We start from the raw sequence: 17,433 nt of genomic DNA, 5'->3' as shown, positions 1-17,433 counted from the left end.
AATGAAATTGGCGCGGATTTTCAAATCTCAATTTTTGAGCTCTCAGGCAGAGTATATTTAAAGAAATATCCTTCCCCTGCAAGCAGAAACCCGAACATGATATTTCAATTTTAGTATGTTCTAGTATAAAAATCAAACTTTTATTATGAATCTTAACTTTTCAGATAGTTTCCGGCCACTGTTGCTTGTCGGATTCCCGCTTCTCTTGCGGAAGTTCATTGCCGTCGTCAGCGCTGTAAACAGTAATAAAATCACCGAATCTGGAAGATAGGAAACGAAAAAAACCCAACTGACAATGGCTAATTACGGCCAAACGGCGCAGCTTCTTCAGAAATCGTGTACGCAGCGCCAGATAAGAGCCCTAATAATTGATAAAGCGCCCGCGAATATATCGACTCTCGGTTTCCTGCGGCTGGTTAGTTTCCACTCGTCAGCAGACAACCATGCACAAGCCCCGAGTTCCTAGTCTACTGCTCCTAGCTGGGATCTTTTTGATCCTGGGCTCCGCCCGCGTGAATGCAGCAGCTGCAGCCCAACGGCAACCGGATAGCCGAATCGTCAACGGACGCGATGCTACCGAGGGCGAGTTCCCTTACCAACTGTCGCTGCGTCGCCAAACAGTTCATATCTGTGGAGCCTCGATCCTGTCCGGCAACTGGGCAATCACGGCAGCCCACTGCATCGACGGCCATGAGAACCAGCCGCGGGAGTTCACGCTCCGTCAAGGAAGTGTCCAGCGTGCCACTGGTGGCACCGTCCAGCCGTTGAAGTCCATTCACAAGCATCCCGCCTACGACCGGGCGGACATGAACTTTGACGTGGCCCTGCTGCGTACTGCGGATGGAGCACTTAACTACCCGTTGGGCAAGGTAGCCCCCATTCGGTTGCCCGCCGTTGGAGAGGCAATCGCGGAAAGTCTGCCGGCCGTTGTCTCTGGCTGGGGACACATGAGCACCACCAATCCGGTCCTATCGTCGGTGCTGAAGAGCACCACCGTGCTGACGGTCAACCAGGAGAAATGCCACAACGATCTCCGTAACCATGGTGGCGTTACCGAGGCGTAAGTATATAAATATTTTCGGTAGATCTTGTAAAAAAATACTCATTAGTAGGAACAACCATTTAAATCTTAAAAATGCTCATATTTATCCATATCTTTCAGAATGTTTTGTGCGGCTGCCAGAAATACGGATGCTTGTCAAGGTAAGTTATCAGTATTATAATCTCTGTTTTGATCATGGAATGCTCTGAACCGAAATCGTTATTCAAGGTGACAGCGGAGGTCCGATTAGCTCCCAAGGCACCCTTATCGGAATAGTATCCTGGGGAGTGGGCTGTGCGGATCCCTACTACCCAGGCGTCTACACTCGTCTAGCCCATCCAACTATCCGTCGCTGGATACGCCTGCTCACTAAGTTATGAATGTGTCTGATATATTGCAAATAAATATGGAATCAAAACTAGAAAAGACTACAAAAATAGTATTTATTTCCATACAATACATTTGGTTTTTGATAGTCCGCGCCTTTTCCATCGATAACATCGATATTATTGATAATAAATTTGTCGTGTTTTTAGTGTGACCATTTTGTGCAAAACTTTAAATACACACATGTTCTTAATTTTCTGCGGTTTTTTCAACAAAAGTGTGAAAAAAGCGGCGGCGGGCGGAGCAGAGGGTGGTATTCGGGTTAAGATAAATAAGTGCATTTTCTGCACAAGACGACGGCGTATATAAATAGTTGGGCACAACAACAACACAACAGACACCGTACACCGATATAATCTGATCCGAACCACCCACGGCCCGGCCAGTTGCGTCGTGCTGAATGTCCTATTGGCGCTGGTTGTGGTGTGTGATCAAAATGATCTACCAGCTACTGTGCTGCTCCGTGAGCCTGATATTCTTCTGCTTCAACGTCTTCTGGCTGTTCTGCAATCTCGCCATACCCTGGTGCACCGTCACCCTGGTCATTGTATGTGTCGCCTCCAAGTTCGTGAAGCTGCAGCGCAGTCCCAACGAGAAGCGTCTGCTCAGCCTGCTGAGCACACCGGATGATAGGCCTAGCTACTGGCCAATTGCTAACCGGGCGGCTGGGTACGATGCGCCCGAGAACTCCAAGGCAGCTATCAAAAAGGTGACGTCATGGACGAAAGCCGGGTGGTTAAGGCAGAGCGAAAATCAATAACATCCCCCTTTTGCCCTAACAGTGCCTCGCACGTGGATATCGAAACGTGCTTTTGGACGCCAGCCTCACTTCCTGCGGCGAAATTGTGGTGGCCAACCCCAAGCGGCTGAACGTGGCCCAGCAACCGTTGACGGAGCTGCAGAAGCTGAACATCACGGACCAGCATCCAATGGGGTAATGTTGAATCAAGTGGAATCTCCGTTTAATCTTTTTAACGTCAAAACGTCACTGCACCGCACTCACAGGTCGCAGTATGAAGCGGAATCGGTGGCCACGCTCAGGCAGCTGTCGGACTTTCTGGACACGGAGGATGCGACTCAAGCCACCTTATTTCTGCGCCTGCACGACAACAGCGCCCGCATGCTTGATCAGCTGCAAAAGTTCATGGCCGCCAACGAGACGTTCACACAACGCACAATTGTCATAAGTCGCTCCCCATTGGCCATATACCAGGTCAGAAAAAATTACTGGTCGTGAAACGTCTTACTAAACTTGGTTCTACTTGCAGATCCGTAAGCTACAGCCAGAAATCACATGCGGTCTGTGGCACGAGACCTATTTGTCGCTGTCCATCCTCAAGTCCTCTACACTGATTACCTCCATTTACGGTGCAATCTTCCGAAACATCATTGCACCCGTGATCGGAATTAGCATTGTCTTTTTGAACAAAGAAGAGTTTAACTTGTACGCAATTAGAAAAGTCATAGCTCGTATCTTCAATCTTTATTAACTCATTCATTTTCAGGCACATTGCCGACCTGTGGCGCAACGTGGGCGTTCGTCCAATTGTCTATATGGTGAACTCGCCGAACGAGAAGCGTTACTTTCAAAAGACCATGAAAATCCAGTATCTAACGGATTCGTTGCGCTCAGAGCCGCACCTCCTTGTAAAAGCCTAGAGTATCACTGACAACGAACCCCCGTCTATGACTCTGACAGACGCACAAAAAAAACTACACAAAACTGTGTTTGCATTTAGCGCAGCGCTTAGACCCTAGATACTTCTTGTTTTAGTGTCCTGTCGTCCACTTCCATGTGTTTTTGTAGAAGCTTTAGAAAGTATTATCCGATGTTTGCTAGCACCCACGCACCAGTGAGATCAAAGCTATGATTTAAGTGTATATTTATATTTATGTTTATATAGGTTCTGTGCTTTATTTTATTTATATCGACCACCCGATTTATTTCGGTATGCTATTTATTTTGTTATGTATGGCTTTATATTTTTATACCCGCCGCGATATGTTCTCAAAGTTTGTATAGGCTTACATATATACAATGTACAATATTTCTACCTTTATACTCAACACAACCGTATGCCATATACGGCATATGTCTTTTTGATGTGCTTTATACTTACATATAATATACAAAATTCGCTTTGGTTTTGAGTGCCCTTGTCTCAAAAACAAGTCCTTACAAGTCTTTGCCTCAGCTGTAATAAAGTAGCACCAGATAGAAGGGAAAGAGGAATATATGTGTGTAAACCAAAAATACAAAATAATTAAAAATTAATACGATTTGACGATACGATACGAAAAAATAAAGATAATTTGCGAAGATTTATTGAATCAGCATTAACAAGTCTGCTTTGTATGTATGTTTACGAATCTTTATTTTTTGGGATAATTGATAAAATGCCTTACCAGGTTAACTAATTATATATATAATAATTAAATCTATTAAGGTTCTTTTGTATTAAGTTAGAGCGAGCAAGCCATCCCAGAAATATAAGGGAGGGGATACAAGGGATCCGATAATATATATATAATTCCAAATTTTTTATACAGAAGTTACAAAAAAACATAATCAAAAATTAACAAGGTAAATACAATCAAACATAAGAAACAAAGGGATTCTTAAATCTAACTAACTGCTTACTATATGTATATATAAATGTTTACTTCCGGCGGGAACGTGTTGCTCGCTTTGGCGCATCTTCGGCGTTGGCAGTCGACGTCGCCGCTGTTTCCGTTGGTTCAAAATGCACCTTTTTGGCTCGTCCTCCGCGCGATGCAGTGGTCGCAGTTGTTCCGGGCTCTACATCCGACTCATGGACGGGCTGCTCCGGCTCTGGTACGGCTACTGCTTTGGCGCCACCGCGTGCACGACTACGGGCGGCTGGCTTCTTTGCTGGCTCATCTTCTGGCTTAGTTGCAGTATCCTCTGGGATGACTGCCACCGGAGTTTTGGCACGCGTTCCACCTCGACCCTTCCTAACCGGAGGAGGATGTTCTTCCGGCTCAGTGGCAGACTTATCTTCTGGAGGATTTACCGGCGTCTTTGCACGACTTCCACCCCGCGCCTTCTTAGTGGGGGCAGCTTCATCCAGGTCAGAGTCTACCTTGGCCTTACGTCCCGTGGCGCGAGCGTTCCTTGAGCCTGGCTTGGCTTCCAGCGGTTCGGATAAATCATCATCTGCTTTGCGACGAGCGGCACGCCCCTTGATGATTACGGGTGCCGGCTCCTCTTCCGGCACAGGCTCGGCTTCTGTAGGTGGTACCGCCTCTAGCGATGCTCTCTTTGCTGGTGGTTCATCTTTCGCAGCCGCCTTTACCTTGCGGCTTTTTGGAGTATTTGGTCGAGGTGAGGAATCCACGATTAACTCCAAGGCCTTAGCAGACAAATTGCGGACCCGGCGATTGCGAGAAGAACTGGGCTTATCGTCGTCCGGCGCCTCCGTGTAATTCTTGCGGGGCACGTTGCGTCCCTCGCGCCGCTGCGTGGATGTGGGCTCCTCGATAGCCACCGTATTGGCGGGCGTCTCCACTTCCTCGACGGGTTGGCGTTTGGACACTGGGGTCGAATCTTCAGCATTAAAAGCCAACTGCTTGCTGAGTGCTGGTTTCCGTGGCCGGCGTGCAGATCTCTTCTTGTCCTCATCTGAAGTCTCGTCGTAATTTTTACGTGGCATGTTACGGCCCTCTCGCCGGCGTGGTGTAATCTCGTCCTCAGATCGCACAGCTTCGTCGGCAATAGTGGCAGACATCATCACTACTGCTGGAACGCTCTCCGTTGGCACTTGCTGCAGATCGATTTGCTTTTCCTGCTCAATATCGTCCTTGCGGCCGCGACGGGTCGAAGTCTTCTTGGCTACCGCCGTCCCTTCTTCAACATTTGCTGAGGCCTTGCGGACCCGTCTCTTGGTTTTTCCCTCTTTTGCTGTAACTTCCGCCTCCATCTCATCCGCTGGCTGATTATGAACTTCATTATTGGAATCCGATGGAACTATATTGTCGAGATCCTCATCAAGGTTGGTCTCAGCCTCCACGGGGACTTCGGACTTGGGGACGTCATCTTGGGTGGCCTTGCGTCCACGCAGGCGTGAGTTTCCTACCTCAGCTGTGGTTTTGGTCGATATGTCCAAAGTTTCGAGTTTCAGATTACGTCCGCGCCGACGAGTCTTCGGTTCCTCCTTCACAGGAAGCGGCATACTTGTCGTCGCGTCGGGTTCAGGCTCTGACTCGGCTACCTCTTCAATATCCTTAAGATGATCCACCTCGATGTTGCGGGCATCCGTAACCACAGTTTCAACTGAGGGCTTGCGGGCAGTGCGCCTAGACTTTTTGTCAGGTTCGGCATCCTTTGCTTCACCCGAAGGTTGCTTCTCGGGGTCAGCCGGTGTTTTGCCTCTTCGCCTTGGTTTGTCGGGGACATCTTCAACCACATGCTCAATGTCAACCGATGGCTTGCGTCCTCGACGCTTGGGTCTTTCTATGTGATCTGTTTCTTTAGGGGACTCCTTCACCGCTGCCGGTATATTTTCTGATGATTTCCGAGATCGCTTCTGGGGTCCATTTGGTTCTGCAAGATTTAATGGTTGATCCCCTGAATCTGTCGCCAATGGCTTCTCCGAGTTTCCATTTGCAGACTTTGCCTGACTGGATGATGTGCCTACTGTGATCTCCTCTGTTGACGACCTGCGCCCCCTACGCCGTGACCTTCCCTTCGTGCTAACATCTTCAGGTTCCTTATCCACCGTGCTGATGACCTTGGCCTCATTATCTTCCTCCACAATAGATTGCAGGACTTCTTCAGTTGAAGGGACCTTAACTACATTTGAATCTTCCTCTGCCGACGCTTTACGTCCTCTTCGTTTGGGTCTTTCTGGCTTTTGAATTTCCTGTTCTTGTTCGATCTGAGTGGATGTAGGCGAGTCCTTCACTTCGTTGACTTCGTCGTCCATCTTTGGTTTCTTGCCCAATGTAGTATCCGTGTCTACTTCCGATGCCTTTCGCCCTCTTCTTGTAGGTCTTTCTGTTCGAGATTTGATGATCTCCACTTTTTTAGTTTCCTTAGATTTTTTGGGCTCTTCTTTCTCCTCCTCCTCTTGTAGCCCATGGATGTGTTCTTCCTGGCGTTCTACCTCCTGCTTCTGGGAAGAATCTGCTTTTTGTAGCTCATGTTGTTTGTTTGTTTTTGAAGAATGCGTCTGTTCTTCGTCCTTAAGTTCGTCTTCAATTTCCTTTTTATTTTCTATGTGTACCACGGGGTCAGGAACTTCAGCTGATTCCTTACGTGCTCGTCGCTTAGGTTTTTCTGCTGACTTCACTTTCTCTAATGGCTTTCGGGCGCGTCGCTTTGGCTTCTCAACGGTATCTTCCTCCTGATTAGGATCAGATACAGCTTCCGTTGTTGACTCATTCTCTTCATTGGCTCTAGAAGAATGTGCCTCTTCCGGAATGTTTTTCAGGACATCTTCCTCCTCAGTTTCCTCCATCTTATTTTGGATATGAGTAATGGGCTCCTTTGCAGATGGTTTTCGAACACGTCGGCTTGTCTTCATCAGAATTTCTTCTGCAGGTGTCTCCAAAGAGGCTGATCCCTTTCTGGTCGCTCGTTTGACTGGCTTTAATTTTTCTGTATCGTCGGGATCGCAAGTAATGTTTATAGTTTTCACTGTAGATACTGAGGGTTCTGGATTTGACTCCATAAATTTGTCAGATGCTTCGGGTTCCGGACTGGAATTAAAAAGCGTCGGTAGCTTATCGCTTAGTATATTCTCCTTTTTGGATGCTTCAACATCCTGCACAGTGCTCGAAACTTCTCCGCTGGATTCGCCTTTCTCCTTAGAAGGTGCCTCTTCATCAGCAGAACTTTCAACCTTAGCTTTGTCTTGTTCAACAGTTGCGACAGATTCTGTTGTTGAAGTTGTTTCAGCTGCATTCACCTCTACAAAAGCTAACTTATCTGAAGCCTGTGATATCTCTGCAGTAACAGCCGCCGTAGCTGCGCCATTCTGAAATTCATCAGTTACATCTTCTACTTTTCCATCTTGATGAGCAATTGTTTCTATATTTGGGACAGAAGCATCTGCCTCGGAAGCAGGCGCAGGAGCTGGCATATGATCTTGTTCAACTGGAGGTGATTCAGAACTAGAATCATCGCTCAATTCAATAATATCAGACGTTTCCTTGACTTCAGCAATTGGAGTGCCTTCTTCAGCGATATCTTTAACCTTATTCTCCTTGGGATCCTTAGTTACAGGGGCTGGGTTGTGATCTTCAACTGGAGAAGATTCAGAACTTGAATCATCGCTTAACTCAATGATATCAGAAACTTTTTTGACTGCTGCAGTTTGTATCGCCTTCTGGTCCGAAGATTTCGCACTAATATGATGATCATCGGTCTTCGGCTTTTCTTGAGCAGAGGTCTCTTTAGCCAGCTCCTTAGATATTACTTCATCTTCGTTTAAGGACATATTTTTTATGGGTTCTTTAGCCTCCTCAATTGATAAATGGTCCGTTTCATTAAGAGATTTCACATCATTATCAGTTGCCTCTTCCGACTCTTCTGTTGCCGTTCGATTAGTGGATTTGTCTGTTGCATCTTCCGTAATCATAGCTATCAAAAGCTTTTCAGTTGGCGATGCTTCTGGAGCTCCATCGACAGCTATGCTGCTACTGAGTGGCTCAGTGGTAGCCATCTCCGGATTTTCAGCCAAACTTTTGTCTTGTGCAGCTGACAATAAAGAAGCCTCCAATGGAGCTGAAGAATTCAATATATCTACTCCTTGCTGTTCTGTAACGGAATCATCTTTTATTAATTCTGAGGAATGTGTTGACGAATCTGCTGCGGTAGCAGATGGAATAATCTGGCAGGTCTGTTCCGTAGTAGACTCCTTAGCTGAACTATCAATTGAAGTTTCTTCAACTTCATTCGATTTTTTGAGACGGTCTGAAAACTCTTCTATCGGGTTAAGATCCTCTTCTTGGGCTCTCATTTCTTCGCTGGACGACGTAACATTCCGATCATTTACAAAAGCTTTAGCCTTTGGCGTTTCTTGTACAACATAATCTTCTCCAACTTCCTCAGCTATGCTCGATTTATCCAGCTGATTTATTTCATCCTCAGAGTCGGCTTGAATAGTTTCATTTTTAGATCGAATTGTTTCAGTGCTGGCGGGCTTTGGCTGCTCAGTGAAGGATTCAATTTTCGTAGAACTCGCATTCAGGTCGTTTTTCTCGTCAGCCAGAAGTTCTGTAGGTGGGACGACTATGGGAGATACTGGCTCCTGACCGCTGCTTTCATTATGTGCTATTTCCGACGGAGTTGAAACGTCCGCAACAACATGCGTTTTGTTAACATTTACCTCATCTTTAGCTAAGTCGTCACTCGCTGCTACTTCCATATCCTGCGGTTCGACAGCTGTTATATCTGCTACATTGGATTCTTCTGGTTGATTCACGTCTTCTAATGGTAAGGGACTCTTTCCAGCAGTTGTGACGGGAGCTGATTCATTCATTGACAAATCGCAGATAGTAGTAGTTTTCTCCTTATCTGATTCTGCTTCACATATGGATTCTATTTGTGTTTTATCGGCTTCGTTTTGTTTTGAAGTCTCTTCGGTAGCAAGAATCTTGGTCTTATCACCATTAGTCTTTTGTTCGCCACATGGATTCTTGTCTTCCATAATTTCATTCATAGCTGCATTTTCCTTAATATATTCTTGAATGGAGGATTTTTCTTGGGCTTCCTGGTCCTGGTCGATTAGATCTGTATGCTGTACAGCTAACGTTTCCTCAACCCCAATATTGGCTGGACGTGGACTCACAGAAGGTTCTAGAGCTGATTCCTCGTTCTGAGATACTACTTCGAAGTCATGGATGCAAGGAGTGGTTATGGAAGTAGGCAATTCCTCAACATCACCTTTCTGGATTTCTATTTCATCTAATGTGATTTTAGACTCAGCCGTAGGTTTCTCAGCTGCATCATCATGTGTTTCAGCTTTAACAAAGGACGCCTCTGATGTACTTGGTTTAGCATCTGCCTCCGGTTCTTTAGAAACCAAAACTTGCCCAGCTTCTGGCGTTGTAACTGCATCTGTCTCCGTTACTTTAGAAAGCGAATCTTCGCCAGCTTCTGGCGTTGTTACTGCATCTGTCTCCGTTTCTTTAGGAACCGAATCTTCTCCAGCTTCTGGCGTTGTTACTGCATCTGTCTCCGGTTCTTTAGAAACCAAAACTTTGCCAGCTTCTGGCGTTGTTACTGCATCTGTCTCCGTTTCTTTAGGAACCGAATCTTCTCCAGCTTCTGGCGTTGTTACTGCATCTGTCTCCGGTTCTTTAGAAACCAAAACTTTGCCAGCTTCTGGCGTTGTTACTGCATCTGTCTCCGTTTCTTTAGAAACCGAATCTTCTCCAGCTTCTGGCGTTGTTACTGCATCTGTTTCCGGTTCTTTAGAAACCAAAACTTTGCCAGCTTCTGGCGTTGTTACTGCATCTGTCTCCGTTTCTTTAGGAACCGAATCTTCGCCAGCTTCTGGCGTTGTTACTGCATCTGTCTCCGTTTTTTTAGGATCCGAATCTTCGCCAGCTTCTGGCGTTGTTACTGCATCTGTCTCCGTTTCTTTTGGATCCGAATCTTCGCCAGCTTCTGGCGTTGTTACTGTAGAAATACTATCAATATTATTTTGCTCAGCATCTTGACCAAGAACGTCTACAGGCATATTCTCAGTTGTTGAACCAAAGGGCTTTGCATCATCGGGTAACTTATCAGTTGCAGATTCTTCGAAAGGTAAAACGTCGATTACTGCTAAATCCTCTTCGGCAGTTTTGCTATTGGGCTCTAAATCGATTGATTTTTGGTCATTATTTGTTGAAAGCTCCGCCTGCGTATTGATATCAATGGCGAAACTATCTGCTGTTGAATCGAGAGGAGAAATATCGATGTCCACAGTTGTAGCAGTTTCAGTTGTATTAACTGTAGTTATCTTATCTTCTGTTTGTTCTTCCGATGGTAAGGCGTTGATTACTGGAACATCTGTTCTTGGTTGTCCACCTAACTCCTCTGTAGGAATTGGCAATTCTGAATCACTCGGCTTCTGGTCAATGTTTGTTAAATGCTCCTCCTCCACAACGACGGAATTATGTGCTGTTAAATCAAAAGGAAGAATTTCGGAGTCCACGACTGCAGATACATTAATTTCTTTTTCATCTGCCAGTTCCTTGGGAGACAAAGCGTTGGTTGAAATCTCTTCTTTTGAAAGAATATTATCTGCTGTTGAGTCAAGAGAAAGACTTTCGGTGTCCACAACAACCGAGACATCATTTTCTTTCTCACCATGTTCAGTAATTTTTTCTTCTATTAGTTCTTTGGAAGGTACTGACTGATCTTTCTCTGCAATTGCATCTTTTTTAGTATCTGAGAAGTCGGTATTAATAGGTTGCTGGTCAACGTTAGTTAAAATCTTCTCCTCTGAAGCCACATGCTCATCTCCTGTTGAACCGCGAGGAACAGTTTCGGAGTCCAAGGATATGGATACATCGTCTTCAATTGTATTTTCTTTCGTTAGATCATTGCTAGTTGAAGAATTAATTATTGACTGATCTGCAGATTTATCTGGTAAATATTCTTCAGTTATTGTGGAATCGGAATCGATAGGTTTCTTGTCACTCTTAGCGGAACTATTTGCTGTTGCATCAAGAGGGAGAGTTTTGGAGTCTACAGCTTCGGATACCGCATTTCCTTTTTCTTTATGTGTCACAGCCACATCAGTTGTTCTGCGCTTCTCCAACACTTCTTCGGAAGGCAGAGGATTTTCTATTTGTAGATCCAAAGGATGAGTTTGAGCTTCGGTTACTAATCCGGCTTCTTCAGACCCAGACTCGACTGGTTTTTCATCCACGCAAGTTAAAATTTCGTCCTCTTGTGTTGAGTCCAAGGCAAAAATTTCACTATCTACAATGGTCAATTCGGCGGCTGCGGATTCATTGTTCTCTTCTGTAGGTCCTGCATCCGTGTAGCTCGAACTGTCTAGCTCGAATACCAAGGATTTTTCATCTTTGGTTGTACTAATGCTGTCGCCTGCTATACTTTCAGTAACTTCAATCAGCGAGACCTCTTCAATCAATGAATTATTCTTGGTTTCGCCTAAAGCTGAAGTCTCATTTTCAGATTCGTTGAATTTTGACCGATTTAGTGTAGTATCCTTCGAAGCAACGGATTCTTCGATATTGTAGGCTATGGAAACCTCCTTGAGAGCTATTGATTTCTTGGGAGTCACACTTGAATCCTTCACCACTACAGCATCATCATCATCATCGTCGCTCAATACAAGCGGCTCAGTCAGTCCTATGTTTGAGTCTGAGTCGACATCGTTGAGATCTAACGTTTGATGGGTGGTCTGTCCTAAAGCTTTTGTCTCATCCACGGTAACGTTGCACGATTCCACGCCGGACACTATCAGCGGCTCGGAGAACATGGAGTCTGAGGTTTGATCCAGCAACTGCATGCCACTCAAATCGTTCGAGCTCAGTGAGCTAGGCCTAGAGGACGGTTCGCCATCCTCGGCAATGGTGGTGCTCAGTTCAAGATCTGCCTGCATGGCTGTCTTGTATGTAGTGCTAGTAAGGGGATCATTCTTATGGGAAGCCAAACCAGTGGTTTCCAATTTACAGACACTCATAGGCAGCTCGGATGACACAGATTCTTTCAGGGGATCCAGTCCCGACGCTGTACTAAGAGCTGTCACATTTATCTCTGCCTCGGTGTCCTCCATGTTGGCAACTGAAGTGCTCGGCACATCATCAAAGATTTTGTCCAGGTGCAACGTGGTATTTGTCATGTCCAGTTCGTATTCGGTGGCTGTTGCTAAGGAATCCCCTCGGGACTTTAATACGGCACTTGCTGGTTCGTTGGGCACCATTATGTTTCTGGCGCTTGGAGTCTTCAAAACTCCCTCCAATGCGTTGCCATTTTCTACTGCGACCCGACCCACTGTGATGCTCCTGGTGGTCTTGTTTTGATGGGGCGTGATACCTCCAATAGAATTATCCAGCAACTCTTCAATATTACCGAAAATTGGAGAAGCGGGAACCTTGGGAGTGCGCATCATTTCCCGCAGCCCCTTGAAGCGAGGTGTGCTGCAATTTTTAGGCGTCTTTAAGAGATCCCTCAGACCGTGATAGTCGACATTATCCGGCTCATCACATGGCAGCTCCTTTCCATAATTCTCGTCGTCCACAATGGAAGATTTTTCATCTGGAACCAAAACGATAGAATTAGCTCGAAATACTTTAATGGATGTCTACATATCTCAACAAATATTAAATTAATTACCATCATCTTCCTCTACAATCACACCCATATCGCCTATGGAATCATCGACTTCAACTGTGGGTTTGGGTGTGTTCATCATCAGACGTTTGGATTGTCTCGTTGGTGTGCTTATTTGCTCTGATAATCGACGCTTGCGACGCGGCGTACCGATGACTTTTTGACTATCCACCAACGCCGAACAGGACGCTCTTCGTGTGCCCTTTTTGCTGCCCTCCGTCTTCGTATCTGCCTGGCTCCTGCTGGCCCCCACAGAACCTCTGCGAGTGCTCCTGTCTTGACGTGGTGTTGTGGCGACGCCTACTTTCTGGTCAACAGAGAGTCGTCGCGAACTTCTTCGAAGCATGGGAGTTTTAACTTGAGGCGTTGGTTCAATGTTCTCTTCTGCTGGTAAAAATTAAAACTTGGTTTTACTATTTCTTTTTAAATTTTGTTCACTTACCTTCTGCAACAGTATCAGAAGACTTAATATTTGGTGACTCCCTCTCGCAAGCATCAATTACTTTCGGAAGCTTTTCTGTAATATTAAGAAAAAAAAAATATATAAGTATATTTTAAATAACGCAATTTAAAAATCATCCTCTATTACCATTATCATCTATTTCTGGGGGAATGCTTGCGTGAACCTCTTCACAAATACTATCTTCAATGATGTCTACTCCTTCGTTGGCTTGAATGGAACAATTTTCGGTGCTTTGATTGTCAAGAAGATGGTCTGCTTCTTGGCATGATTCCTCAAACGATTGCGTTGCATTTTCGCACTGTATGGAATCGTCTTTGTTTGGATATTTTATCATTTCCACATCAGATTTCTGATTCTCTATCAGCTCTACGCACGGATCTTTTCCTTTATCTTTTGGTGGAAGAGTAGTCTCTGAAATCTTAGAAGCAACACTATTGTCAATTTCTCCAGTGACAACAGCTATAGAACTTTCTTCAGCCGGGTCCCCACTATCGTTCATGATTGTGAAAGTGCGACTCAACTCGTCTTTCGTAGAATCGTCAAGCTTCTCCGGAGTGGAACATTTGGGTTGTGACAAATTGAAGGTTGTTGGTGTGGACGACCCCGTTTTCAGGGAGCTACTCTTCGGCGAGTTCAGCGTACGTCGGGCCTTCGCCTTCAGCTTGAAGCTCCTGTCTACGGTGGGACTGCGCTTGGCAGCCGCTAGTGACTTTCTTATCTGGGAGAGCTTGTTATCTCTTGGCGTCCCAAGGTGAAGGGATTGCCGCTTGTGAGGTATGCTATTGGGTGTCTGGCTGTTCTTTAAGGCGGCTGCGCGCCACTCTTCTCTTTGTTCAGGCGTAGGAACTGAAACGAATGGCATGCGCGGTGTGATACGGCTACGCGGGGTTGGTCTACTTGGGGTAGCTACGGGTGTTTTATCCATTTGGTTGGCAGCGATCTGTTTCTTTTTGGTGCTGGTGAGCAGCGCCCGTTTCATCAGGGACTGCGGTGTGCGAGTGGGTGTGGCGGCGACGGCATTGGCTAGTCGCTGTGGCGTCTTAGCCAGATGGGACCGTCCTGGTGTAGGCGGCGTGGCCGATTTTGTTATGTCAATGACGATGGGAGAACCTTCCGATGACTCGTCCGTGCTGTCCACGCTAATTGGTGTTGACTTCAGAGAAGGTCGAAGCTTCGAGGGTGTGGTCAGATCGATCAAATACATGGACGACTGCCGATGGGTCCTTTTCGAGGTTGAAGGTGTGCTGAAGTCCATCAGATCGCGGCTGCAGCTGTCGTCATTCAACTCGGACAGCACTCCCCCTTTCGGGGTGCTGTACACACTCTTCGGCGTGGACATGGATATGGATGCCACAGATTTTCCAATTTTGGTTGGCTTCCGTACGCAGGTAAAGGACTTCTCCACCTTAACACCAGTCTCTCGGGGCGAGAAGGATGTAATGACCACGTCCGAGAGAGCGCAAAGCTGCAACAACTGGTGGCTAGCCGTCGGTGTGGCGGTGTTCTCCTTGTTCTGGGTCGCCTCTACTAGATCGACTTTGGGCGTCTCGCACGATGACAACTCTGTGCTTGGTGGAGTCGAGAAATTTAAGCTCTCCTGGCCGTCCAAGTGAGATTCGTTTTGGTCCCGCGACTCTATGGATGTGTTCCCCTCGTCATCCGAGTTTATGCTGTAGTGAAAGCTAAAGGGATACCCGAAAAACAGAGTTTTATGAGGACAATTAACAGGCGATTTAAGACACATGCCGAAAATATGTTGTTTTTTCCTATTGTTGTAGTTGTTCTGGGTCGGGCGCGCTCAAGCCATTTTAGGGGTTGGCGGCCGCTACCTGGCCCAGTCATAAGGTCGCTGCCGAATGCCTGCGCTGCTTTACTTACTTGTGCACTGTCAGACGCTTGTCGATCTGTGGACGATGGGACTGCAAATGCAAACATAGATAGGGAAGGCGTCAAATTGGTCTCAAGAAACTGTACTTGGTGGTAGAGATTGTGTCGCCACTCACCTTCAACGAGGGGCAGGAGTTCGGCGCCTGCTCAACGGGCGGCAGCCGCTCCGGGGTGCTCGCGACATCCTCTGAGCCAGACATCTTAAGGGACTCCCAGGTGTACACCCTGTCCAGAATGGTGATCCTGTTTCCGTGCAGCAGCGGATGACTACGCTGACCGTGAATGATTTTGTCATTCAGGTGGATCGCAGTATCCTTGTTGGACTGGTTAAGGAGAGTCACCTAGGGAAGACAAAATCCGACCATTTCAGGCGGCTAGTTCTCAACATTCCAGACAATCATTATACTCACCCTGCCGAAGGCGTCGCATGTTATTTCGCAAATCAGGCGCTCCGCTTGCGGCTCCAGGATCACGTCGCAGCTAAAGTAGGAGCCGATTTGAAAGGTGCGTCCCTTGGCCGGCACCAACACCTCCTCCCCATTCTCGTCCACGTAGCGCAGCCGAGCGCCATTCAGAGACATTTTTTCAGCGGCCGGCGGAGTGTGAGCGCAGCAACTGCGGCTTGGGTGCGGGGAAAGTAAAAAACCGAAATGCGAAAACGATGTTGGACTTTGCGGCTTAGAGGATTAGTCGGTTTACCGAATGAAGCAAACACTTATTCTATCAAGTTTTCACTGTTTTGTGTTACACCTTTCACGCACTGACTTTAATTTTGGCCTACATCACAAGCGTCCCGATATATCTTTCTGTGCAGGAATTTTTTTTGCAATGGACGCGCAAGTCCGGAATGCCAACTTGTTTTTAGCGCGCCACCGTAGGCGTTACATTCGAATTTCGAAGCGTAACGGAGCTGCCAACTCGCATCAAAAAATTGTAAGGCATATAACTTCGATTTACGAACGTGTGCACATATGCACGGTATATAGGCTTACTAGGAGAAGATTAAGGAATATTTCGTGAAAATTTCAATTGTTTTTAACCGTCAGATTTAGAGAAAATCGAATAATAGTGGGTGGTGTATTTGTATTTGGGCTGATATCTAAGGCGCGAACTATGAAAATGGAACCAGATGGGAACCAGCAGAGAACCACTCGCTGAACCAGACCATGGAACCATGTTAAGAAAAATACTAAATTAAATAAAAATAGCAATTTGTTGAATAAAACATTAAGAAAAGTGACTGCAGACAGATGGACATGGCTAGATAGACTCGGCTGTTGATGCTGATCAAGAATATATATACTTTATAGGGTCGAAAATAATTTATTCACTGAGTTGCAAATTTTTGACCTGAAATCATATTACAAAGCAAGGGCATTGAAGCACCAGATTTGAAAAACAAATTTTCGAAATAACATTTAATAGTCTGTCCAATAAATGATATCGTTATACTGAGCAATTCGGTAGGTGTTTCATCGAAATCCGTTCAGTCGTTTTGGAGAAATTAACATTTGAATTTCTAATTTATATACTAAGGAGGCATGACTATGCACCCCTGGTACCCAACTGCAATAAATGAAAAATCGGAATTTCTCAATAACGACTGAACGGATTTTGATGAAACATATATCAAAATGTTCAGAATTGCGATGCCGTCAAGGGGACAATCTTCCTTTCGCACAGGTTTAACCCTATAGTTAAAATCAAGTCTTCTTGGTTTTTAGGCGGGCAGGGCTGCGGGATATATTTATTCTTCGCTGACACATTAATAGAAATAAATGAAAAATTCGAGATTTCTTATGAACGACTGAACGGATTTTGACGAAACGTCGATCAAAATGTTCAGAATAGCGATCCCGTTAATGGTACGATCTTCAGCTTTCATAAGTTTTATTATAAGGTTTAAATCAAGTTGAGTTAATTTTAGGCAGACAGTGCTGACAGATATATTTATTCTTCGAAGGAACATTTATGGAAATAAGTGAAAAAGGGATGTTTTCTCATGAACGACTGAACGGATTTTGATGAAACATCTACCAAAATGCTTGGAATGTCAATTCCATTCATGGGGCATGCATATTTTATACAATTGTTTAAATGGTCAATAGGAATAATTTCTGGTGGGCTTTTTATCGATAGGGTGTGGGAGGCACCTCTATCGATATGAAGCCAGTGTTTGTGAATGAGATCGGAAAAAGAAAACGCTAATTTTTAAAAATCTTTGGGTTAGATTTAATAGAGATTTAATGCAAAATTAGAGAATATGTGTAACTAACCCATAAATATTGTATTATTGTTAATAATCCATTAAAATGTATTACAGTGTAAATGTAAATA

The 17,433-nt window shown here is 45.4% G+C and overlaps 3 protein-coding genes across 3 annotated transcripts; 2 read left to right on the top strand and 1 right to left on the bottom strand.

The window, feature by feature from the left end:
* Positions 1-309: 309 nt before the first annotated feature.
* On the top strand, positions 310-1,479 carry LOC110177456 (trypsin-4). The gene is made up of 3 exons (XM_020944190.2): positions 310-1,060; positions 1,163-1,203; positions 1,271-1,479. Exons 1-3 carry the CDS (start codon positions 444-446, stop codon positions 1,420-1,422), a joined length of 810 nt encoding a protein of 269 aa, XP_020799849.2. The 5' UTR covers positions 310-443; the 3' UTR covers positions 1,423-1,479.
* A 138-nt stretch (positions 1,480-1,617) lies between these two features.
* Positions 1,618-3,773, top strand: LOC110177415 (glycerophosphodiester phosphodiesterase 1). The gene is made up of 5 exons (XM_020944132.2): positions 1,618-2,138; positions 2,212-2,363; positions 2,435-2,642; positions 2,698-2,873; positions 2,935-3,773. Exons 1-5 carry the CDS (start codon positions 1,830-1,832, stop codon positions 3,086-3,088), a joined length of 999 nt encoding a protein of 332 aa, XP_020799791.2. The 5' UTR covers positions 1,618-1,829; the 3' UTR covers positions 3,089-3,773.
* A 6-nt stretch (positions 3,774-3,779) lies between these two features.
* LOC110177455 (uncharacterized) lies at positions 3,780-15,959 on the bottom strand. Its single transcript, XM_086841197.1, has 7 exons — positions 15,507-15,959; positions 15,213-15,437; positions 15,088-15,128; positions 13,336-14,891; positions 13,189-13,263; positions 12,750-13,130; positions 3,780-12,671 (listed from the first exon to the last, which is right to left on the bottom strand). Exons 1-7 carry the CDS (start codon positions 15,675-15,677, stop codon positions 4,090-4,092), a joined length of 11,031 nt encoding a protein of 3,676 aa, XP_086697323.1. The 5' UTR covers positions 15,678-15,959; the 3' UTR covers positions 3,780-4,089.
* Positions 15,960-17,433: the final 1,474 nt, after the last annotated feature.

The sequence above is a fragment of the Drosophila serrata genome, unplaced genomic scaffold, assembly GCF_035046125.1.
Source record: "Drosophila serrata isolate PLE 108 unplaced genomic scaffold, ASM3504612v1 contig_110, whole genome shotgun sequence".
Classification (NCBI taxonomy): Eukaryota; Metazoa; Arthropoda; class Insecta; order Diptera; family Drosophilidae; genus Drosophila; species Drosophila serrata.
The sequence above is the reverse complement of the archived record's forward strand: the minus strand, read 5'-3'. Positions and strand labels throughout refer to the sequence as shown.

Bases quoted from the DNA above. Each gene is read 5' to 3' on its own strand.
- LOC110177456 (XM_020944190.2), top strand. From the start codon at position 444: ATGCACAAGCCCCGAGTTCCTAGTCTACTGCTCCTAGCTGGGATCTTT. The intron at 1,061-1,162 runs GTAAGTATATAA...CATATCTTTCAG, and splicing joins CATGGTGGCGTTACCGAGGC to AATGTTTTGTGCGGCTGCCA. The intron at 1,204-1,270 runs GTAAGTTATCAG...TCGTTATTCAAG, and splicing joins AAATACGGATGCTTGTCAAG to GTGACAGCGGAGGTCCGATT.
- LOC110177415 (XM_020944132.2), top strand. From the start codon at position 1,830: ATGTCCTATTGGCGCTGGTTGTGGTGTGTGATCAAAATGATCTACCAG. The intron at 2,139-2,211 runs GTGACGTCATGG...TTGCCCTAACAG, and splicing joins CCAAGGCAGCTATCAAAAAG to TGCCTCGCACGTGGATATCG. The intron at 2,643-2,697 runs GTCAGAAAAAAT...TTCTACTTGCAG, and splicing joins CCCCATTGGCCATATACCAG to ATCCGTAAGCTACAGCCAGA.
- LOC110177455 (XM_086841197.1), bottom strand. From the start codon at position 15,677: ATGTCTCTGAATGGCGCTCGGCTGCGCTACGTGGACGAGAATGGGGAG. The intron at 14,892-15,087 runs GTAAGTAAAGCA...GTATCCCTTTAG, and splicing joins AAGCGTCTGACAGTGCACAA to CTTTCACTACAGCATAAACT. The intron at 13,264-13,335 runs GTAATAGAGGAT...TTAATATTACAG, and splicing joins CCCAGAAATAGATGATAATG to AAAAGCTTCCGAAAGTAATT.